Here is a 23,967-nt window from a genome sequence, read left to right on the forward strand (position 1 = left end):
GAGGTGTCCCTGGGACCTTGCCTTGCCTCACTCTCAAGGGCACAAGTCAAAGGGCTGTCAGTGGGAATGGAGGTGATGTAATAGTAAGTGATCTCTGGTCTGGAGGTTGTCAGAGAGACAGAGAGTGTGCAAGATAAAGGAGGGAGGAGATGGAGATTGCTACAAGGCAAGGAAAGTTCCCTTTCTAGACTAGAGAGCTAGGAGACTTACAGCAGAGGACTTGGTGAGCAAAGAAGGAGAGCAGAGGGGGCGGACTTAAGCGGAGGTCAGAGGAGGACTTGTTGGGCAGAATAGGTGAAGCAGGGGGAGAGTTCTCTGAAGTGGAGGCAGAGGAGGGCTTGGGTGTAGGGAACCTTGGACCCCTCATTGTTTCACTGGAGTAGTGTTGAAATCAGTAAGAGTAAACTCGAAGGTTCAGAATTCAGGCCACTGTGAGGCCAGATTGTGGTAGGCAAATAAGTCAGTTTTCTTTCACTGTACATTAGTCAGCCCAATAGTCTTAAGCTTAGAATGCAGGTATGCCAATGGGATGTCCCTGGGAGACGATTTGGAAAATTTGGTAGGACTATGGAGCCTGTCCTGCTACTTTAGGTGTCCCCAAGGCTTTGTTTGGGAAGGCAAATGGAAGGATCTCAATAATTAGGAGAGGGCATCTCCAAAGGTCCTAATTAAGGGTATCAGAGGGTCATCAACTGATGAGACTCCTGGAGTCTCTGGGGACCCCGCAGACAGGAAGGTGGGTGACTCCTGGAGTCCCAGGTCCATGGCAGAGGCGCCCTGACACAGGTCTGTGTCCGCCATGGACCCGACTGGTTACCTTGTCTTGAAGGCTTTTAGATGTTGGGTGGAGCTGGTGAACCGGCAAAGAGCCTCTTCCCTGGAGATCAGAGTCCAGGACAGGTGAGGGAGAGAGAACAGGGGGAGATGAGGCCTTTTCTGGGTTTTTGCAGGGGGCCAATAATACCTCAAGCCACGTGGGGTGGCCATACCTGAGGCATGCACCGATTACCAAGGCAAAGGCCACGAGGTCAGTTCAGGCCGCTGTTTAGCTGAAAGTAAGCTCGGCAGGCTCTGTGCTTCTGATGGAGAAAGGCCTCAGAAAGACAAGGAAAAAGGCTTGATGAGAGGTGGCTAGGAGGCGGGTGGAGGGACCCAGTTACTCCAGGTGCTTTTCCTCTTCTGGGTTCCAGCCACCATTTATGTTAGAAAAATGGAGGAGAACAGAAAAGGAATAGGCTGGACTCCATCATCAACAGGCCTGTTTATGAGAGTGAAAGACCCCCAAGCAGGTGGGCTGTCTTTCTGTCTGAGGAGACCCCCAGAGATCAACGAGACACACGAGGGCTGCAACAGCAAGAGGTTTATTCGAGGGTTGCGGGTACCCGGGCGTCCAAGTCCTCGCAGGGAGATGGCGCCCCGGAGCTTGATGCCTAGGGGTTTTTATAGGGGGAAATTGCGGAAGCAGGCTTACAGAAGCTAACAGCATGGTTACAGGGATTGGTCAGTCCAAATAAGGCAAGGGACAAGACTTCATGACTCTGATTGGTCCACGTTGGTGAGCCGAAAATATTTTTCGTTTTCCTGTTTTTGCAACCCTTGGTTCTCGGAAAACTTATTTTTGAACGTTTATCTAGCGCAATCTTGAGGTCGTCTGGTTTTGGTTCCTGGAATTGGTTACTGTTATTAACTTCCATTCCCAGAACCCTTAGCCAGGTGTTTGTTATTGACTTAGTTTCCCAGAACCTGGCCGGGGTTGACTCACGCTGCCTTGCTTTTTATTTTTAGCTGGCTCTACTGATTTTTATTAGTCTGAAATCTGGGTAGGGGTCTTTCAAGAGGCACAGAACTTCTCCCTTCCCTGCCCCCCCCGCCCCCCCCTCCCGTCTCCGCTTTAGGGGTTGCCCAAGGGGGTGAATTTGGGACCAGGCTTATATGGGGTCTGAGCAAGGAGACAGAGGTTAATGAAGGAGCCACTAGGTCTAGGAAGTTGGGGCTTTCCCATTTGTCCCACAAAGGGTTGTTTACAGCTGGGCCTAGGTGAGATGTCCTGCCTGCATCTCAAAGCAGGTTCTCATAGAGGTTTTGCCTGGTGCCTACATATCAAGGCAGGTTCACATATTGAGGTTCCTGCCTGGTGCCTGTATGGGCCTGAGGCAATAGGTTGAGGGTCAATCCTTCACTTTCTGTCTCACTGAGGCTGTGAGAGGTACATAGGGCTGTGGAACAGGGACATTGTGCAGGCCGTCCCACCTGCCCCCTCTTTATCTTCTCTGCAGATTTTCTTCCATTTTCTGTTAGGGAAACCTCACAGCCCTCAAGTATTGACAGGACAAGCTATCTGCTTAAATTATCATTGTGAGCCTGACAGCCCACTCTCCCACAGCTTTAGCATGCTCCTTCCCTAGGCAACACTAGGCCCATCTAGTAAGGGCAGTAAATAACTAGCCTCCACCCCCTCTTCCTTGAGATGGAACTCCTTTAGTGCATTTTATGACCATGTAAGGCAACAAGATCCCCTTGTGACCTCCAGAGTCAAGGCAGCTGCAGGACCCCTTGTCAGCAGCTATCAATCATAGCCCAGCATGGTGAAGCCCCTGGTCTGCATGTCCACACCAAGGGCCCCACCTCCAAGACCTCCTAGGTTATATATGTCACCCCAGACAATAGACTGTACTTCTCTCTTCTCCCAGTGAAAAGGGGTCTTTCTGGCCCCTTTTCTGGCAATAAACCTTCCCTTTGTTCTCTTGTACCTGGGTGTGTGTGTGGTTTCTGGCAGAGTTTGATACGGATTTGGCGGGGCTCACATGATGAAGGCGGATATGCCTACTCATGGGAGGGCACAGGTTTAACCTTGAATGTTCCACTACTCAGGTGGTCAAGCAGTTTACACAATCTTATGATGGCAAAGGGGAACTTCCCTGGATAGGGCAGGGGAGATCTTAGTGAAGATGGAGTCGGCTTCTGCTCTCTTTAATCTGAGATAGAGTCAATCTGACATCCCTCAACAGCCAATGATGGCGCTGGCCAGATCTGACCTCCATATTACATTCCCCCCTCTTTTTTTTCTTGTACATAAAAATAAAATCATTGATTTTTCTTTTGGAGAGCTTAATCTTGTCTGGACTGTAAAGTGACTCCACCCACGGGCTGCTGGGGAGAGCAAGGATGAGACAAGAGCCAGTCTGATGGGACTGCTGCTCTTAAGCTTGCACCTAGAAAGAAACAGGTTATCTGTGAGGACCAACTCCAAAAGGGCTGCAGGTGTTCTTACCTAGGTAACTGGCACACCTGGAGGCAGTTACCTCCCGTCTTTCTCTGAGGTCACACCCTAATCTGGACACACTCTAATACACTTGGACACGCCTCCCACCCCAGGAATCACCTGGGTGTGACTCTCTAGCCTGCCAGACATGCTTTCCAATTTTCTTTTTTTTTTTTTTTTTTGCCAGTCCTGGGCCTTGGACTCAGGGCCTGAGCACTGTCCCTGGCTTCTTCCCGCTCAAGGCTAGCACTCTGCCACTTGAGCCACAGCGCCGCTTCTGGCCGTTTTCTGTATATGTGGTGCTGGGGAATCGAACCTAGGGCCTCGTGTATCCGAGGCAGGCACTCTTGCCACTAGGCTATATCCCCAGCCCCTCCAATTTTCTTAATAGAGCTAGTCAACTCCAGACAACTCAGAGGAGTGGGAAGGTTACCACAGGAAGAATGTCCCCCCAAAATCTTAGTTTCAGCAAATCCAAAGTGGCCTTCCAGCAGGAATCAGCTGCATGTGATGGAGTCCCATGTGCTTTTACCACAGGATGAAGATGTAGATTCTTCCAGATGACTGTCAGGCTGTCCTTGATCTTAACCCAAATAGGATGGGCAGGGGATGGATGTGGTGGCACTAGAATAATAGTGTCCATGACCACAGGTTCTAGGCAAAGCTGACAAATACAGCTTTGTCCAGCTTACAAGACAAGACCGATCCAGCTGCACAACAGAATCCCCAGGGCACTGGGTAAAAGTTGTTCAAGGGACATACTCCCAGGAAGCCTAGTTCAGGTGGTAAGTCCCCATCCTTGGACCCTGTTCGTTAAGCCCTTTGCCAGTCAGCCAAGACCAGGTAGTGAAGAGCGTAGAGAATAGAATTATAACCATTATGCCCCAACAGCTATTTTGCTTCTGTACCTTTGCTTGCTAACCCATGGGGAAGTGGAAAATACCAGCAGTCTTCCTATAGCTACTCTGTAACCACACGCCCCCCCCCCCCCACTCAAATCTGGGCACTATCTGGCGCCAGGACATGATTAATTGTCCGCGCCCGAAGCCCACTCAAGGTTGGACATAACTAAGTGTGAGCTCTCAGACCCCGGCCTGGACCAGGAGGTAGGAACCGGCTGGCTCCAGGAATGTGGCTACGTGACCATTCCTGGAGGCCCACCCTCAGGGTTAAGGCCATCTGACCCATGCTTCGGCAGGAAGACCCAGGCCAATCCTGAGGCAACCAGTAAACTAGGGCAAATGTCAACAATCATGTACTTGTAACCAGGGGTCTTCCTCCTCTTCCCTGTACTTGTCTATAAAAGCTGTGCTGGAATTGTGCTCGGGGCCTCTCAGTGTGACACTGAGTGCGCAGGGGGAACTGGGTTCGAATTAGCAATAAAACCACCCTTGCGGTTTGGCTTTGACTGTGGACTCTGATGGTTGTCTTTGGGGGCCTTAAAAATCTGGGCATTAACGTAGCTACTGTATATGTTCTTGATACATTGTATATTGTATATATGTCTACCTGACCTAGAGAAGGGATAGAAAAACAGGGCATAAGATATCACAAGAAATGTACACACTGCCCTGCTATGTAACTGTACCCTTTTTGCACAACACCTTGTCAAAAAATTTGTGTTCAATTAATAAATAAATTAAAATTTAAAAAAATCTGGGCATTACAACACCCTGTTTTTCTTTCCCTTCTCTAGGTCAGGTAGACATATATACAATATACAACGTACTAAGAACATATACAGTAGCCACGTGGTCTACGCCAAAGAAAATTCACCTAGGACTTTAAATGTAATGTCGACATTAGACAATATGTTGACAGTAGTCTTATATGAACGTACATACATAGCTTTTGAGCTATTGTATTGTGAGGGAGAGCTTAATGAAGATCGAGTCAGCTTCTGCTCTCTCTAATCTGAGATGGAGTCAGTCTGACTCCCCTCAACAATAACTCCATTTTTGTGACTCCATGCTAGAGGGCTGCACCCCTACTCGTCAGACTAGTTTCTCATAGTTTGACATTTAAAAATATAGGTAGCCCTTGTTCCTCTCTGTATCCAGGTAGCAACCATAGTAACGAATTGTGAAAATGATCATAGTAGTAGTTATAGAAATGCCATGGCGACTGTCAGGTTGCTCCACTTATGATTGAGTACTGGATTGTTTTAGCGTGCTCATGATTACTTAGTTGATAGGGGAACATAGTAATAATTGTTAAAAACTAAGTTATTATTAGGTCATCCTGACCTCAAAATTCTGCTTCTGTAAATGGCTTGCTTAACCCACTTATGACTTGCTTTGACACCCCACACACACACTGAGTGTGATACACGTGACCACCTGCTGTAGAATGTATAGCTTCTACCTTTAAAATCCCAACCCTACTGAGGTTCAGTGCTGTCCTTTACCATCCTGGTGGTGGGGAGCAAACCCTGTGCACAGCTAAATAATGTTGGGAAAATGGAGGAGAACGGAAAAGGAATAGGTTGGACTCGATCATCACCAGGCAAGGACTGCTTGGAGGTTGTGCAAGGAGGTGAATTTGGGACCAGGCTTATATGGGGTCTGAGTAAGGAGGCAGGTTATTGAAAGCACCACTAGGTCTAGGAAGTTGGGGCTTTTCCATTTGGCCCACAAAGGGTTGTTTACAGCTGGGCCTAAGTGAGATGTCCTGCCTGCATCTCAAAGCAGGTTCCCATAGAGGTTTTGCCTGGTGCCAGCATATCAAAGCAGGTTTGCATATTGAGGTTCCTGCCTGGTGTCTGTATGGGCCTGAGGCAATAATGTAGGAGTCAGTCCTTCAAATAGACTCTCAGTCCGATTGACTGAGTGCTTGGAGTCCTGGGTGACTGGGATACTACAGGTGGTAGCTTGGGCAATAGAATGGAAGACAAGTCTTGCTTTGCAATAAGATGAATGAGCTTGGGAAATTTGCAGTTTTGTGACCCAGTGAGGTTGGACAAGAGGAGCAAGAAGTGGCAAGAGCTGCCAGGAGTGGAGGCAGGCTGCAAGTGAGTGATAGGCCCTTTAGAGTCCACATTTGAAACCCAACTCTGTCTCTTAATAACATTTTCTTAATCAGAATCTATTTCTATGTATGTAAGCTAAGAACAAGATTTTCCTGCTTTTGTGAAGGTTAAAGGAGGTAGCCCATGGAAAGTGCAGGAAATCTCAGAACTACTATTACCAGTCAAGTGGATATATTTAAGTCTATTCCATCCACTGTCCTCTGGACAACAAAGGGTTCCAAGGCTTTTCCTTGGAAATGTCTCTCCCCTGCCCTCAGCTCCAGTGATGGGGTTAGGTCACCACTTGGAAATACCCACCCTAGCTGCTGGGGCGATGTACACCGTGACATGGGGGCTAGTACATCCGGGTGTCGCTGCCCAAGACGATGCAGTAGAGGCGGTGCTTCGCACCGAAGTCTAGCAAGAGTGGGAACTGGGAAAACCACAAAACAAAAACCCCCGCACCCGGGCGCGGCCAGCTCGCCCCAGGCCGGAAGCCGGCCCCACACTGTAACGTACTTCCGGTCTCCCTGCATCCGGGACTTGACGTGAACTATTCTCTCCCCGCCTTCTCCCCCCCCCCCCCCCGACTCCCCGCCGTCCGGCAGGAACCACAGCCCCTGACCGGAACCGGAAGTGGACCCCGAGCCAGGAGGAAGGAACCGGCTCGGCCCTGTCCCTGTGGCCCGGTGGTTTGGTGGTTTGGAGGGCGGTGGCGGCAGTTCTGAGGGGCGCGGCCCCCTGCTCTCTGCGAGCCGGTCTCGCGGCTGAGCCGGCCCGTGGCCCGGGGGCGCGGCGTCATGAAGCTGTACAGCCTCAGCGTTTTCTACAAAGGCGAGCCCAAGGTGGTTCTGCTCAAAGCAGCCTACGACGTGTCTTCCTTCAGCTTCTTCCAGAGGTCCAGGTGAGCGGGCGGGGGCGTGGCAGGCCGGGGCCTTGGGGGCCCGGGGCGGGCAGCAGGGGCGGAGCGGAGCGGCCTGGAGCCGGCGCGGCCCGGGTCAAGGCAGGGACTGTGCGGAGGGAAGCGGGCGGGGGTGGGGGAGTGTTGTCTTGGCGGGAGCGAGGCGGGCGGAGGGCTGGCGGGGCCCGGGGGCTGACGAGGCAGGGGTGGGGGTCGGCGTGGTCTTAAGGAGGCGGGCGGGGGGCCGGTCGGTGAGACCGGGCAGGGCTGGAGTCTGCGAGGCCCGGGAGGCTATCGGCGGCCGGGAGGTAATGAACGACTTCCCACCGTTGCAGCTGGCCAAGGCTTCTTCCTGGGTGCGGGAGCTGTACTTCTGAGGCACCAACCAAGCGTTCCTGTGAACATGGCTTTCGTTTAGTGTTTTTCTAACTCCTCCCCTAGGAAGGTATTTTAAACAGCATCCCACATCCAAGGATTCAGATTAGCGCGCACCGTTACTGTGTACTGAGAGCCACCTTTGTTTCACGAGACTTCCCCAACAAGTCAGATATTGGTGTGTTTTATAGGTGAAATCAGTGACACACCAAATTCTAGTCCCAAGCTCAAATTGTAGGCTTTGTATAGAAAAAGACTGTTTCTCCAGTAAACGATTTGGAAGGAAACTAGAGTTTGAGGCCTGTAATCTTCCTAACTTTTCATGTAAAACTGAAAAGTATCCGTTAAAATCCAACTTCTTGTTCCTTAATTTCCCTAGTCCTCAACAATCAATATTTTTTGTTTTTCAATTTTTGTTATTCACATTATATTTGTCTTTTTGTGTTTGGCTTCTTTCACTTAGCATAGGTTCATCCATGTTTCCATGTTAGAATCCCCCCCCCTTTTTTTTTTAAGAATTTCCCTTTTAAGGCTGAATAATGTGTAGTCTTCTGTACACGTGCATTTTGCTTACCATCCATCTTCCATTGGATACTTAAGGTGCTTCCACATTTTGCCTATTACGGAAAATGCTGCTCGAATATGAGTATATAAATATCTCTTTATGACCTGCTTAAGTTTTCTGGGGTGTTTGGGTAGCAGAGGAATTGTTGCATCATCTTTTCACTCCCAGAACTTCTTGATACTGAGGTTTACTGTGTTCTCTTGCTCCCTTGTTGCATTTTTCTGTGGAACTTTTGGTGCCAACTTGGCTCTTGTTCTTTTTCCTTTTCATTTAGACTGAAGATCCTCAGATTGTAGAATTTGTACCTTGCTTCTTTGGTATATCCACACTAGTCTTAGATGACTTGATGGTGACAACACTAAAAGGACATCTCTGCTAAAACAGTACTTGTTCTGGCTGAGCCTATTTTCTAATAAGTCCTCTTTGCTTCCATCTTTCATGCTCCATGATTACCAGACTGCAGGACTTGCCTCTCCCGTCTTGGCCCAATCTTTTTATGTGTCTAAAGATGGAATATGAAGGATTGACCCCACCCTATTATCCCAGGTGTGCAAGGATGTGTTTGACCCAGCCAGGACAACCTGACCTGAGCCTGACTGTCCATTGTGGGCCTAGCCTGTAAGACTCTGAGACTGAGCTATGAGGCCAGGAAGGAGTTAAAGAAGTTGGAAGAGGGTGGATGACAGAATTGGACCCTGTGAAGGTCAAACTGTCTAGGCAAGACAGATGTAGAACTGTTTGAACATTAAAAAAATCTTGAGGGGCTGGGGATATAGCCTAGTGGCAAGAGTGCCTGCCTCGGATACACGAGGCCCTAGGTTCGATTCCCCAGCACCACATATACAGAAAACGGCCAGAAGCGGCGCTGTGGCTCAAGTGGCAGAGTGCTAGCCTTGAGCGGGAAGAAGCCAGGGACAGTGCTCAGGCCCTGAGTCCAAGGCCCAGGACTGGCCAAAAAAAAAAAAATCTTGAGATCTTGCATAAGGTAATACCCCATTCTCTGCTGGCATCTGCAGTCACCCTCCATTATATAAGTAACCGTTGTAACCCCTGTCTCCTGGCTCAGACTCTGTAAAACCCTTGACTCAATCCCCCACCCCACCCAAACCCGTAGGAAGGCGGGGCTCCTCTAGGTTCCTCGCTGTGCTTCAATAAAACAGTCCTAGCTTATTGAGAATGGAGTCCGGCTTTTTCCTTTTCCTTTCTCTTCCATTTTCCTAACAGACTCCCAAGCTTTTCTGAGCTTTTTTCTCCCTATAGATAGGCTCTCAAATTAATATGATTATTCCTTTGTCTGTAGTCCTACTCTTAAGCCCCATTACTTTTTTAGTTTAATGGCAAAGGCTTCTTTACTTAATGTTGCTTTCATGGGGGCAGGGGAAATTACTGTTACTAAATCCAGGGTCTAAAGCTTATTAGGCAAGCAAGCTACCACTGAGCTACACTGCCGACCTAGGTTCCCATGTATTAACTTGTTTAACTGTAACACCAATTTTGATTTTACTAATGAGGCAGGGCACAGTAATTTGCCTGACATCTAGTAAGAGCTGTGATCCCAGGGTTAGAACTTCAGACTATACAGCTCTGCAAGCATCCTTCTTGGAGTCCCAGTTAAGGATTCTGCTCTGTTGGCTTTGGCTGTGCCTTTACATTGAGTCCTCAGAGGCTCCTTCCTAGTGTTTATTCTTCTGGCTGAACCGTCTTCTGTGATGTGACAGATCTGTTCTAGTTAGATCTCCATTTGGGGCCTATGACAAACCTTTTCCCTCTCAGTCTTGGTCTGAGCTCTTTCGCGTTTCCCTTATCTTGGGTTAGCCATTTCCTTCATTTCTTCCAGAGTGTCCAGGGCTCCAGCAGTCCAGAGGTAACACTTATTGGAAAGATGGATGACATTGTTAAGGCAATCCAGTGGCTTACAGCAGCAACTTGTTGTATATCTTCCTAGCAATTAACTGTGGCCTGAAGAAAATTTCCCAGAAGTCTAGAAGTGGATTGTTTTGGTAAATTAGGTGGCAAACAGATAAAGACTTGAGTGGTGGGTTTTGTTTTTCATTTATTTACAAAGTATTTGTTGTTTGTTACTAAGGTTGGAAGGAAAAGGAATATATATGTAATGTATGTTTAATGTAGAAGTTCAGAGGTCAATTTATATCAAGTTGGGAACAAAGTGAAAGGAAGAAAGTAATAAGTAAATGTTGTGTTTCTTAGTGTTCAGGAATTCATGACCTTCACAAGTCAACTGATTGTGGAACGCTCAGCGAAAGGCAGCAGAGCTTCTGTCAAAGAACAAGGTAAGAGTGGGTGCTGGGCTGGCTGCCACTCCCCAGGTAGCACATAGCTCTTTCAGTGCCACCGAGAGAACTACTGAGATCTACTCCTGATAGTGTGTTCTCTCCTCCTCCATGTTGAACTTTAAGCTTGCTGGATAAAACTACCTCTAAAGCTTGAGCTCACTTAAGGTTAGGTTCTAATTCTCACTGGATCTTAACTAAGAGGCTGAGAAGTAAGGGTCTCATTCTTTTAGAGCTGTAAACAGCCTTCCCTTTACCCTCTAGAGCTGTATGCCTCCCAAAAAAGGATTTCCTCCAGGGTGGGAGGGGGAAACTGAGAGAGAGCAAAGGAAGGGGTGAAATTGCCCCAAAAGAAATGAACTCATTACCCGAGTTATGAAACAGTGACAACTCTGTATATCACCTTAATTTAAATTTTACATTAAATTCCTGCTAGTAATTTGTGATTTTTTTTTTTTTTTTTTTTTTTTTTTGGCCAGTCCTGGGCCTTGGACTCAGGGCCTGAGCACTGTCCCTGGCTTCTTCCCGCTCAAGGCTAGCACTCTGCCACTTGAGCCACAGTACCGCTTCTGACCGTTTTCTGTATATGTGGTGCTGGGGAATCGAACCTAGGGCCTCGTGTATCTGAGGCAGGCACTCTTGCCACTAGGCTATATCCCCAGCCCAATTTGTGATTTTTGTTTGTGTGTTTTCTAGGGAGGGTTACTGGAGATTGAATTCACAGTTGGCACCTGCTAGGCAGGCCACTCTACTACTTGAGTAATGCTTCCATTGTTATTTTCGATGTAGGTTCTGACTTTATGGCCTGGCTGGCTTGGGCTTCATTTCTTCTACTTGTGCTTCCCACATCACTGGAGATGAGGATGTGGCCCTCTGTATCCAGCCATTGTGTTTCCTAGGCAGCTGGGTTAACAGGGATTTGCTTCCTCACCTAGCCATTGGTTAAGATGGAGTCTCACAATTTTTTTTGGGGGGGGGCAGGGGCCTGTTTTAGACTGTAATTTCCCTGTCTCTGCCTCCTAAGTAGCTATGATTTACAAGTAATTGTCAAAGTAGCTGTGATTTACAGTCATGATCTGCCTGGTAGCTAGTAATCTTGGGGTCACACTGTATTCTCTGTACCTTACAAATTTGTTGTTTTTTTGACTTGGGAGTCTGGAAACTCCTTCTTTCTCTCTTTCATAATTTAAAGTTCATTTAAGTTTTCAGGCTGAAACAAAAGCCACCTCACCCATGCATGAGCTGACCTCATGTTATTTGACATGGAGTTACTGAAGTGATTATACCAGTTATGCCATGAGCAGTATTGAGTACATATTGTGTCCATGGGATTTCTGTACTGAGGATATCACAGAAGAGAAACCTAGTCACAGAGCTTTCAGAGTTCTTTCTCAGTTCTCTATCAGACTGCCTTCCTAACTATATTACTTAAAAACAACTGCTGAAACACTGACCGGTTTCTCAGTTTCTGAGAATGTGTGCACTTTGGCCCTGTGTTTGGGAACATATACAAAATCAGGTGCTAATTCCTCCTCTGGCTTCATTCTGACAGATCGTTCTTACTGATCTCTGCCCTTTTCTAATAACAACAACTTAGAATCTTGTCAGCTTTTGTTTTTCTCTTGTTTAGCACTGGAATTTTCAGATCCTTAAGGAAAAGAAGGTTCTTATTCATAAATTGTGATCCTTGTGTTTCTCTTCTTGGGGTGTGGTGAACTGTGTCACTCTGAATTCTTTCAAAGTGATAAAAATGAACAGTCCTGTGGAATGTGACTCTTTCGCAGAAACCCTGCACCAACCATACCAGTGCATTCATGCTGGAGATCTCAGCCAGCAGTGACTAATATTTTTCTAGACAGTTCCCTCCAATCATATACCAAAGACCTGGAGCAGGCACAACTGTGTTACCATAATAAGAGAGACTGAGACCTTGGGAAGTAATTTCCTATCTGGGGCCACTCTGAAAGAGTTTCTTTTTTTTTTTTGGCCAGTCCTGGGCCTTGGACTCAGGGCCTGAGCACTGTCCCTGGCTTCCTTTTGCTCAAGGCTAGCACTCTGCCACTTGAGCCACAGCGCCACTTCTGGCCGTTTTCTGTATATGTGGTGCTGGGGAATCGAACCCAGGGCCTCATGTATACGAGGCAAGCTCTCTTGCCACTAGGCCATATCCCCAGCCCCCTGAAAGGGTTTCTTAAGAAAATAGAGGCTGCCTGTTTTGTATGGGATTCCCTCAGTTGGGAGCAGCATAGAACCTTTAGTGAGCAGGGAATTGCCAAAACACAGACAGTCCCAACCCGAGCTTGAGGAAATGACCAGGAAATGTTCATAGGAATATATTTCCTGGGATTTGTTTTCTCACCCCTGTAGCTCATTTTGGCTTGGCACATGAAGCCCCTGGGCAGTTTCAGGTCCTAAGTGGCTGCTGGGCCATTCTCTACAGACTTTACCCAAGCAGTTTAGTGCCAAAGTAGCTTCAGAATGGCTTCATTTGACTCAGCAAGAGTTAGTATTGTGGTGCTTTGATTTAGAGCCCTTATTTCATTGTCCACATGTATAATCTCTTGTCTCCCTAGAGTATCTGTGCCATGTTTATGTTCGGAATGACAGTCTTGCAGGTGTGGTCATTGCTGACAGTGAATACCCCTCTAGAGTGGCCTTTACATTACTGGAGAAGGTAAGTGTGGTTTACCTAAGCAGGAATAGGATGATGAGTCTGGACCATGGTATGGCCAGTGCTTGAGATACGAAGTATGATTGACCAAAAAGCTATATGTTTTCAGGCATCACCCCTTGCTCCAAACCAGAACACAGTTTGACATCCCTGACAGGTTCCCTCACATGACCCATGTCCAGGTCTTCTTTTGTGGAATAAGGCCAGCTTGGCCTTGTGCCCTCACAGCTGTTGTCCCCCTCTCCATGCTTCTGTGGAGCATCCTGCAACTCCATGTTGCTCCTACAGTTAATATAGTACCCTCCCATGATGCTCCCGCACCTGGGCATTCTTCTGTTTCTTTGTGTGGTGTTAATTATAAACTTTGAAGATGGGTGCTTTGTGCTATTTCCTCATAGCACTGAAACATGCCCAAGCACATGAAACATGATTGCTTAACTTCAGAGAACCTAGTTTGCTTTTTTTTGGTGGGACTGGGTTTGAACTCTGGGCCTTTGGCTTACAAAGCACTCTGCTGCTGAACCATGTGTTTAGTCCTTCCTGCACTGTTTGTGTTTTTTTTTTTTTCTGCCAGTCCTGGGGCTTGAACTCAGGGCCTGAGCACTGTCTCTGGCTTCTTTTTTGAGGCACAGTGCCACTTCTGGCCTTTTCTATATATGTAGTGCTGAGGCATCAAACCCAGGGCTTTATGTATACAAGGCAAGCACTCTACCACTAGGCCATATTCCCAAGCCCCTGCACTGGTTATTTTTGAGATAAGGTCTTGCTTTTTGCCCAGGCCTATATCTAAAACTGTGGCCCTCCTATTTTGTACTTCCTGTAGTAGCAGTATAACAGACACATACCATCCACACCCCGCTTTTTCCATAGAAATGGACTCTTTGCAATTTTTTTTTTTGCATAAGCCTGGAACTTTGATCTTCTCAGTTTCAGCCATCCAGGTAGCTAGGATTATTACAGGCAGGAACAACCATACTCAGCTGTACTTCACTTTTGATTTAGGTTATGTTGTAATGATAAATACTTGGAAAGAGGAACTTTAACCTGGATGATCCCCTTGCAGTTAAAAGTCCTCTTTCTTCCTGGGCTCTGGTGCCTCATTTTGGCTGCTAAGGATGCTGTTGAACACTGTGGGAGACTTCTTGAGGATCCTTTGTCTTGCAGGTATTAGATGAATTCTCCAAGCAAGTCGACAGGATAGACTGGCCAGTAGGTTCTCCCGCTACAATCCAGTACACAGCCCTGGATGCTCACCTTAGTAGATACCAGGTGGGTTTAAAGAAACATCCTGTAGAAACCGTGTGGCCCAGAATCTTTATGGTCCTGAAAGGGCCATCCATGGCGATCATTCAGGTCTGATAATTTCTGTTCTGTTGTCAGAATTCTTTCTTGAAACTTCTGTTTGAAAACACAAAATCACATTCAGATGTGATTGTAGCTTGGGGATGCAAGCTACAATCTTTGTTTCTTCTGTGTTAAATAAGCTGTTCTTTTTGCTGTGAAAGTTAAGCTTCCTTGTTTGAGTTTATCTCTAGGTAGCCAGTGCATTCCTAACTTTGTTCTTATTTTGGTTCTTTTTCCTAGAACCCTCGAGAAGCTGATCCCATGAGTAAAGTGCAAGCTGAACTAGATGAGACCAAAATCATTTTGGTAAGCAGGAAGATGGAGGGCAACCCAAAAATGAGGAGCAGAAGGCTCTGCCACTGCCTTGCCTGTGCTGAGTCAATCCTTGTTTTCATGGTAACCCTCTCCCTCTTGAGGACATGGCCAAGCCACCCCTCCACCTTTGTCAGATGGTCCTTTCTCCTTCCTGTATGTACCCTGATTCACAGCACCCATTGTTTAGAAGGGACCAAGCTGGGTGCCATTGTGGCCCTTGCAGCTCCTTCCCTTGTATCATTCTGGTCAAAGGAAGCAGACTGAAGCACACTATACTCAATAGCAGCACCCATATTCTGCAACATGGGCCTGTTTCAGATGAGATAGAATCTGCATTTTTATTTGAATCAAGCAGTCTTCTGCTTTGCTTACCTCAAATTGGCTCCCTCCCTTCCTGGCTTCCATAAGTCAGTAGCCATTGATCTGTCACTTGTATGTAAAATCCTTCTCTCAAAGCTGCTGCAAGGTAAAGTGACACGCCCTAGCACATGCTAGCTTTGTCGTCTTTTATACCCATTTCTGCTCAGCTTCTAGGCAAGCACCCCATGCTCAGGTATTTCTGAATGGCACTGTGTTGGCACAGCTTGTATACATGTCTCTCTGACCAGCATATAAGCACCAGGGGACATCTTTCCATTCATGTACTCTGCACAACTTTTAGCTTATCTTGGTATTCAGCAGATGATGAATAAGTGATTGGATATGAAGTCTAGAAGAAAACCCAGTAATGATAGAAAGGTTTTCTGTCAACACTGGCAGAGTTGTAACAGGCATTAGCATTTCCTGGACTGGGGCCTATTAGTCTGGGAGGAGCTTTGAGGATCTGCATTTTACAGAATCAACCCAGGCCCAGCATTCAGGAGGCTTAAGGTAGGAAAATCGTAAGTTTGAAGCCTGGGCCACATAGGAAGTCTCATAAACAAACAAATGGCAGCCCAGGGACTCCAGATGTAGGTCTTTGACAATATTCTAAATAATACAGATTTGGAATAAAAGAAGAAAAAAAAAAGAAAAGTTTGAAGCATTTCTGTCTTCAGACCTGTTGGACTTTCTGACCACTGAGTTGATGTTTCTCCATATTTTCCATTGTGGTAGTTTCCTGAGTCTGATAACAGTTACCCACAGACTGGGTGACTCAGAATGACAGAAGTGTATGCTCACAGTTTGGAGATCAAGGTATGAGCTGGACTGGTTCTTGCCCAAAGCCATGCAAGAGAGAAAGTGGTCCAGGCCCTGCCACTCCTGGTGGCTCTAGCAGTCCTTACTGTTCCTTGGTTTGGGGGTGAATTGCTCCAGATTCTCTCCTGTCATCATATGGCTTTCTCCTCTGTGTGCATTGCATGTCTGTTTCCTTTTAGAAGGCTTCCAGTCCATGCATTTGGGCCCACCCTAATCCATGTTACCTGTGGTATCTATGGTTTACTTCAGTACAGCCATCTAGTACCCAATAAGGCTTTTTCTTCCCATAGAGACCCCTCCCCTGCATAAGTTTGTGCACTTACACAAGTCTAAATGTGTGTGAGTTTTCCTAGAAGCTTACCTTAAGGTCTGTTGGGGCCTGTGTTTATGCGCATGCATGTTTCCATTCCATGGGAATGCCACCCAGTCCTGTTCACTTGACTGGAACATTCACTGTTCTGGGACCCAGTTCCCATGCTTGGTGGCATCTGTTGGAGTGGAACTTGGGGGAGCAGGCACTGAACTCTTCCACAAGGAACTCTTGTGAAATCCATTACTGAATAGTACAAAGACTTCTCTCTCTTGTCTAGCACAACACTATGGAGTCTTTGTTAGAGCGAGGAGAGAAGCTCGATGACTTGGTGTCCAAATCGGAAGTACTGGGAACTCAGTCTAAAGCCTTCTATAAGACGGTGAGTAGTTGCCACTGGCCCTTCAGACATTTCGCAGCTAGTTTCTGCTGGCATTCTCCACTGGCGATGAGTCAGCCTCAGCTTACTTTGCCAGAGTGGATTTGGATTCTGTTCCGTGGGGAGTGGACCCTTGCCCCTCTCCCCAGCCCTGGCAGTTAGTGGCAGGTTCACTTAGGCTCGCTGTGCTCTGCTCCGTGGCTCTGCCTGGCTAATTTTGGAGCCCATAACCCCCCTCCATGTTGGTTCTAGTTCTGATGACCAGAGTTTTCCCTTGATCTCTGCTGGCTGAAAAATTAGGACTAAGTCCTTAAGATTCCACAAGCTTCACTCCTTTGAAGAGGTTCTTAGCCCTCTAGTGTATCTCTGTTGCATTAGCAGTATACTGACTGCCTGATTGTCTCTAGGCAGTGCTTATATTTCCCAGTGTGGATGACTGCTTTGGGCCTGTCTATGTGTGTACATTTAGTTTGTGTTGCACATTGTTGGGAGATGGCCAGGTGGGGTTAGGAGGACATCCTGAGACCAGAAAGCAAGAGAAAAGTTGTAACAGCCATTTTGTTGCCACAAAAGACGTGAGCAAGGAGCTCATGCTTCACTGGAAGACCTTCATCCAGGAAGTGACTCTTCTTCCCCCAGGAAGGATCACAGCAGAGCATGTTCAGATGTTCAGTCAGTCCAGATTGCATTATTGGTTCTTGGCTTATAACAGTAGGACTTTATCCAGTCTTTGATAGCATTAGTCGGGTGGGAATAAGGACACCAGACTAGCAACAGAAGCTCTGTAATGGGATCTACTGGTAGGCAGCCTCCTTCAAAACCTTCAAGCTGGTCCCCTGTCTCTTTTCCTTCCCTTTCTCCTGGTTCTGCTTTCTCTGTCCAGCTGCCTCTGGTGGAGTTCTGCCTCCCACACCTGCCCAATGCTCAAGCTCTGGGTCTCACCCTCTACTCTCCAACCCCTTCAGCCCCTCTTTGTTTCTTTCAAGGCCCGGAAACAAAACTCGTGCTGTGCAATCATGTGACATAGCCTGGAGAGGCCAGCAGTGATCATCACTGTCACTCTCATCAGAACTGCAGCCCCTGGAGAAGAGACACTCTGGAAGACCTGGAGCAGGGAAGACTGGCCATTTTATTTTAAAGTCCCAAGAGGATCCCATGGGTGGTGGAAGGGTGGGGCATGCTCAAGTTCATAATGTCTGGTTGTGATTTTGGGGAAGAATTTGAAGCCCACAATGGTGTGTTTGGGGGAAAATGAAACCATAAACCCTGAGCGGCTCCTGTGGATGCTGAAGGGCTTCTTCCCGGTCAGTTCCCAAGGCTCTGTGCAAGAGAGTTCAGAGCCAGTTCTTCCTTGGTCCTTGGTGCGTCTTGGGATTTCATTTTTACATTAAGTATATTAACAGTGGGGTGGGAGAGGGGTCACTGGTGACAGGGTTGGGGTGGGCGGAGTTTGAGCCTTTGGATAAGCCTCTATGCGTCACTCTGGGGGATCGAGCAGTCTACCACAGTGGCCAGAGCTGTGTGGTAGGCCAAAGTCCATCACACAAAGTCCGAACCCCTTTAGCTTGTCTGTCTGCTAGAATAAGCAAGGCCCGTCCTACAGCACCTTCCATCCAGTTCCACAGAGACATGGGAAGTGTTTGGAAGGAGCAGGGATGGGTGGGATGGGTGGGTTGTGGTTGTTCCAGCCAGCAGACTGGGGATTCTGCCCAGGAGAGGGGGCTGCTCTGATGTTTGTAAGATCAGCTGGGAATGTCCATCTTCAGACACAGGTGCCCTCAGCTGCCCAGCATGGAGATTCACCTATCTGGACTTACAGTTGGACTTTAACTATAAAGACAAAAGTAGTGGGTGCTGTTATCCCTAGACTGGTTTTAATTTGCCTCTGCCCTCAAGACTGTCTTGGCAAGCCTGGGGCCTGTGCAATTAAACGCGTCTCCCTGTGCTCTAGAAGTAGGTGCAACAGCCCAAGACTACCAGCTCCCAGCTGTGGTCTGGTCAGCACTGACCTGCAAGCCCCTTCCTTAAGAGGCAGCCATGGGCGGTGGAACCTGAGGACTCCAGTCTAAGTTGGTGCCTGTCTGAGCTACTGGCACATCCCTGAGGCCCAGCCCTGGAACCAGGCAGGAAAAGCCCAAAGGATGGGCTCAGGATGTTCTGGGGTTCCAGACTGTTTGTTCATGCCCCACTGTGCTCAACGTGCACCCCTGAGATCCTGGCTACACAGAAACTCCTGCTGGGATGGGATGTTGTCATCTTTGAACTGGTGTGCTCTGATCCTCAGGAGCCTGTCCTGAGCTTGCCACACTTGTGAGTACTCTGTTGCGAGCAGCGGTTGTGTGAGAGATGGGGTCTTCTGTCAGTACTGAGGGCTTCGTCCCCTGGTTAGTTTATGATGCTGCCCTAGGCACTGCAGGTCAAAAGACTTTAGAGCCTTCTTGAGAGGCTAGCCTACTGCCATACATCCCCAGTCCAGGGCTTCTGGACAGCTACAGGCTCAGCCTGACCATTGGTACCTGAGATGAGTGAAGTAGGTCTGGGCCTTGAAGAAGGAATGGTGGGATGGCTAGCCGCTTTGGAGTAGACTGGAGAGGGATGGAGGCATGAGTTTGGGGGGAGAAGAGAGGCCATGTTCACCCACATCTGCCCTTCCTTAGCAGGCAGCAGTGAATGGGAATGACTCAGGTCCTGTATTGGATGGATGGCCCTGCATTTCCCTGTTGTCATATTTTTATGTTAAATCACTTCACAAGAATATTTTAATAAACGCTCCCTAATTTCTGTTCTTTATGAGAGGATAACTGTCTAGATAAAGTTGTCTTTGAAATTCCAGTGTGGTCCTGTGCTTTGTTCCCTCCCAAGTCCAGCCCCTGTGGGACAAATGCCATCCAGGAGAAGTACCTTAACCTTTCTTCAGACCTTTCTAGTAAGAGCTCTGTGTTCTTTCTGCTATCTGCCAGGTGAGGGCACCCTGAGCAGCCCTACCATCTCTGTTCTGTTGTGCAGTCTGCATCTTGATCCTGGGGCTCCCTTCTGCCTAAAAATGCCTTCCTGGCTCATCCTATTGGCCAGGGTATTAACTGAGAGGTGACAGCATAGCGGCTGGGGACCAGTTTTGGGTTCTAGTATCCAGGGTGTACTACATGGGGAAAGAGGTACTCTTCCACCCAGGTTTTTCTCCTCGTGACCCCATCCCCACCCCCACAAGTTGGTCTGAAACCATTTGACTTTCCTCAGCACAGGTGGAAATGTCTCAGGGCACAAGGGAGATCTTCCCTGGGGAGCAGAGCCAACCCCGCAGATTGGGATGGGGAGACGCCAGTCTAGAATCTAGTATTGAGTGACCTCAGCAGCTGACTATGCCTTGCTTTCTGCCTGTACTTGGGATTCTTGTAGCTGAAGACCCCTTATCAGTGCTAGAGGCAGCCCTGGATCGTGTGCCAGCTTTTCCTCATCCGAGGAAAGCTTGGCTCCCTGGCAGAGTTCAGGGTAACTTGAGCCTTGTTGAGGTGACAGGTGGCCCAGGGGAGCTTTCCCAAAGAATGCTAAAGGTGATTGAAACACCTCTTGATGGTGTCCCTTATGCCTGAAAAGAAAAAAAAAAAGCCTTATGTAGGGTTGGTTAACCCCAGTGCTGCCCCAAGGCCCCACCAGGACTATGGGCCTCTGCAAAAATGTCTCAGGAATAATGCATGTAAGAGGTTCATGATCTGTAGCGTGCAGCTTTCTTGGAGGAGGTCTGGCCTGGAAAGGCTCCTCTGATTACAGCTGATAGAGGAGTGGAGCCCTAGATACAGAGCCTGTCACTGCTGCACTGTGGGTGCTGGCCTAGATTCTTCGCACTGGCTCTTGGGATCTATCACCTGCCCTCCCATGTACCTAAGAACAACTGCCCGATGTAGCCCATAGGGACTACAAATCTGACAGAGGGCCCCCTCACGGACAGGAAAGGTGTCCAGAACCAAATGCTCAAAATAGAGGAGGCAGCTGGGAGAGTTGGCCAATTCCAGCAGATTCCATGGGCCTTACCACTCCTGGCTATCAGGACTGAGAACATCAGTCTTGCTACAAGTTAATTGGACCTAAAGGGTTGGGTGTTCAAACTTCTGTCCCAGGAAAACAGTGTAAATATCAGCCAACAGTATCAGGACCTTGGATGAATGGAGTGGAGATCAGCCCACACTGAGCATGTGGCTATGGAAATGGTGGGCAGGGGCTACCCAGGGGGGCATCCAGGTTGAAGGGAGAATTTAGGTGGAACAGGCTGTGGCTAGTGTCCTGAGGGCCAGAGGCTTTGTGCCCTAGGCTGTGAGGTACTGAAAGTTTACAGCTGAGGGACATTTGGGCAAATTTCTCCCAGACAGGCCTGACAGAAATTACAGGGAAACGGGTTTGCCTTGTGCCTGGTCTGGAACCTTTTTTCTTCACCTCCAGGAAGAGCTGGCCCACAGGCCCCAGCAGCTGGCCATGAAGATTCTGAGCCCTCAGCTGCCCCTAGCCATCTTGAGTCTGGCTCTTGGGTCTATCTGAGATATTGGGTCTGGGCTGCAGGTGATAGCCTCTGTGCAAAGGTGCTATCACTAGTGTGTCTATCTGCATAGTGCATGGGAACAGGCCTGGTGGTTCTGGATACATGTCCTCATGTCCAGAACTGCCAACATGTGTCAAATAGGGGGGTGGTGAAAGGAAAGCCTGGTCCTGTAACTCCTTCCTGCTTAGAAAGGATTCTTTCTGGCCTCATTACCTACTGAACTTACAGGCCAAGGGGATGACTGGAGAGGTCGTGCCATTGGGGCTGGAAGCCAGTTTTGATCCCAGCATCCAGGGTGGGCAGGCTAGGGCCCCGAAGACTTGAGAGGACAATATGAAGGAGTGGGGAGAGCTGGTGGGCATCCTAGAGGCCCCTATATCTTCCCCCCCCCCCCCCACTCTCCATCAAGGGTTGGGCTTGAACCAGGTCTGGGACAGGGGGTGGGCAGGGCTTTGGGTCGTAGGGGGATCGGCAAGGACCTAGCATAAAGCACCCAGCTGCGCCTGAAGCAGTTTGTCCTGTTTTTCTTTTATTTGCAGTTTCCCGAGACAGAACAAAATAAGAATAATTTTTATACACCTACAAGGCTCAGAAAGAAAAGACAATGAAACTCAGCAAAAAGAAGAGAGAAGGCCACCAGCACCACTGTGCTGGCCTGGCCAACGCCCCACCCGTGAACACCTAGCTAGCAGAGCAGGAGTGGCCTGCTCTTAAGAGAGGGTCATGCAAAAGAATTATCCCCCAGGAAAAAACAAAAAACAAAACAACAACAAAAAAAACCCAGTGAATTATCCCAGACAGGCAGCTCCGTGGATTTAACAAGGTGAGTGGAGAGGAGAGGAGGAGGTCGCAGGAGGCCAGGGTACCAGCCATGGAGCCACACATTGTCGGTGGCAAGCCTGGCCGCTGTCCAGTGGCCACTGGAGCCACTTGTGCAGAGCCTGGCAGATGTTTACCCTGTGTCCATGGATAGGGACAGCTGTCCCAGGCAGTGTGGACAAAAGGTGATGTCCACTCTGAATGTCCATGGGTGGACAGTCCCTTTGGATTTTAGGCTCTGGTATCCTGTTTCCCACTCTATGCCCCTCCCTTGGCTTGGCTTGGGGGGAAAGATAAAAGAAAATTCTTGTTGAAAACATGAATTGCAAGTGGGTAACACCAGGGTGGAGGCCTCTGAACACCTGCAAGTAAGGTTCTTGGTGGCCCCTACCCAACTCCAGCCTCCCCTCCCCCACCCAACTGCACTTGGGACGGCCCTGCCTTCCCATGGTGCCATCAAGGGGGACCCAAACCACTCACAGCAAGCCCAGGTAGCCCAGGCCTGGAGCACCGCCCGTGCCCTGGAGGCAGCATAACATCCAGATCCAACCCTCCCTTCTTCCTACTGGTGTTTAGGCCTCATACCCACACAGCTCTGCCTTAGCGTTCCTTTTCTCTAGGCTGTCTTCCTAGCCTTCCTAGAAGGGCTTCACCCTGTATCCCCAAACATCCTTGTTCTCCCATGCGCCCCTGGCTGGCTCTCACCATGGCTTTTACCTCAAGGCCCAGGTTTTGAAAGTGCTACAACTCTAGCAGACACCTGCAAGGCTCCTCCCTCTTCAGAAGCACAGGCTCCTGCTTTCTGACCTGTCTTTACCACTTGCTGCATTGCCCAGACACATCCCCAGACCCAGACCCCAATCTCTGCAAGCACTCCAGATGCAGCCTGGCCACTCCCTGCAGCCACTGAGCACTGGAGGCTCACCATCCTCGGCAGACTGATCCTGGCTGCACAGGGAGGAGGAGTTGGCAAGACAGGGTGTGGGCCACATTGCTTTGCTGCTGGCTGGCAGGGAAGGGACAAGCCCCCAGTCAGGAAGGAGGCTAGCCTCTAGCCAGTTCCCTCTCCATGGCTGTGCTAGTTGGAGCTGCAGACAAATGTCCTCTTGGCCAGCTCTTGCCAGGCACAGGGCCTGTAGACAAGTTGTACCCCTCCACACCTTACTCCCAAAGGACCAAAGAACTGGAGCTCAGAGTGCTTGAGGGTTTTTCTATGGCCTTTGGGGAGGGAGAAGGCAGCCATTTTCTGCCCAGTCCCAGGGGTGTGAAACGGTCCATGCTGGATAATGGGTCCACAGTGAGGGAGCCCACACCCAGCCCTTCACGAGATGAGGGAAGGAAAGTAACTCAGGAACAGCAGTGACGCTCAGGCACAACTAGCAGGGAAGGAGGCAGCCCCACATCCCTCCCCAAGACACCTGATCGCCCGGTCAGCCAGGCAAGCACACACAGGGCCCATGCGTTGGCAGGAGGATGCAGACGCCTGAGGTGTGGGGTGAGTGCAAAACCTACAGACTAACCGTTCAGCACGCAAGTGGGGGCTTGTGGGTATGTTGATGCCCCGAGGGTCCCCCAAGGCCAGAGAGCAATGGACACACGTGGAGCTTGGGTGGGGGTGGGGGAAAGCCCCACAAATGCCAGATTTTTTTTTTTTACAGCTTTTTCCTTTAGTTTGCTTTTTTCCATTTCATCCGATTTTTTGTGTGTATGTGGTTGTCGTCGTCATCTTATTTTTAAAAACGAATCACATCTGGTCTTGTTTTTCTGCAGACACAGGCACCAGGGGAGGGGACGAGGCAGACACAAACATGCGACAGGCAGGCCGTGCGCCCGAGGGCAGCCAGGCTCCAAACACCAACTCTGTCCGGTGAAACCAGGCGCAGCTCTGCAACAAGGGTCGGGTCACCTTCCTCAGCTTGCCACTCTGGCCCCGGGGACCTAAGGCTTGGCCATCTGAAAAGTGGCCCTCACAGGGGGTGAGCGAGGTGATGTCAAGCAAGGGTCCACTAGGATCGACT

At 48.9% G+C, this 23,967-nt stretch overlaps 2 protein-coding genes across 15 annotated transcripts in view; one reads left to right on the forward strand and one right to left on the reverse strand.

The window, feature by feature from the left end:
* Positions 1–6,893: 6,893 nt before the first annotated feature.
* Ykt6 (YKT6 v-SNARE homolog) lies at positions 6,894–19,429 on the forward strand. Its single transcript, XM_048339329.1, has 7 exons — positions 6,894–7,173; positions 10,319–10,401; positions 12,975–13,075; positions 14,237–14,341; positions 14,657–14,722; positions 16,501–16,602; positions 17,586–19,429. Exons 1-7 carry the CDS (start codon positions 7,070–7,072, stop codon positions 17,619–17,621), a joined length of 597 nt encoding a protein of 198 aa, XP_048195286.1. The 5' UTR covers positions 6,894–7,069; the 3' UTR covers positions 17,622–19,429.
* Positions 19,430–21,150: 1,721 nt separating this feature from the next.
* Camk2b (calcium/calmodulin dependent protein kinase II beta) overlaps positions 21,151–23,967 on the reverse strand; it is an 85,149-nt gene continuing 82,332 nt past the window's right edge. For 6 of the 14 annotated variants that reach the window (XM_048339337.1, XM_048339335.1, XM_048339336.1 and 3 more), the window contains one exon: positions 21,152–23,834. The gene's annotated coding sequence lies outside the window, so the exon portion shown is untranslated. Of the gene's footprint in view, positions 23,903–23,967 lie in introns of all 14 variants that reach the window. The other 8 variants (XM_048339341.1, XM_048339344.1, XM_048339340.1 and 5 more) reach the window with 3 other exon arrangements.

Source organism: Perognathus longimembris, chromosome 2 (genome assembly GCF_023159225.1).
Source record: "Perognathus longimembris pacificus isolate PPM17 chromosome 2, ASM2315922v1, whole genome shotgun sequence".
Classification (NCBI taxonomy): domain Eukaryota; kingdom Metazoa; phylum Chordata; class Mammalia; order Rodentia; family Heteromyidae; genus Perognathus; species Perognathus longimembris.

Excerpts from the sequence above, each read along its gene's own strand:
- Ykt6 (XM_048339329.1), top strand. The coding sequence starts at position 7,070 with ATGAAGCTGTACAGCCTCAGCGTTTTCTACAAAGGCGAGCCCAAGGTG. Across the intron at positions 13,076-14,236 it reads CCTTTACATTACTGGAGAAG|GTATTAGATGAATTCTCCAA; the intron begins GTAAGTGTGGTT and ends TTTGTCTTGCAG. Across the intron at positions 14,723-16,500 it reads ATGAGACCAAAATCATTTTG|CACAACACTATGGAGTCTTT; the intron begins GTAAGCAGGAAG and ends TCTCTTGTCTAG.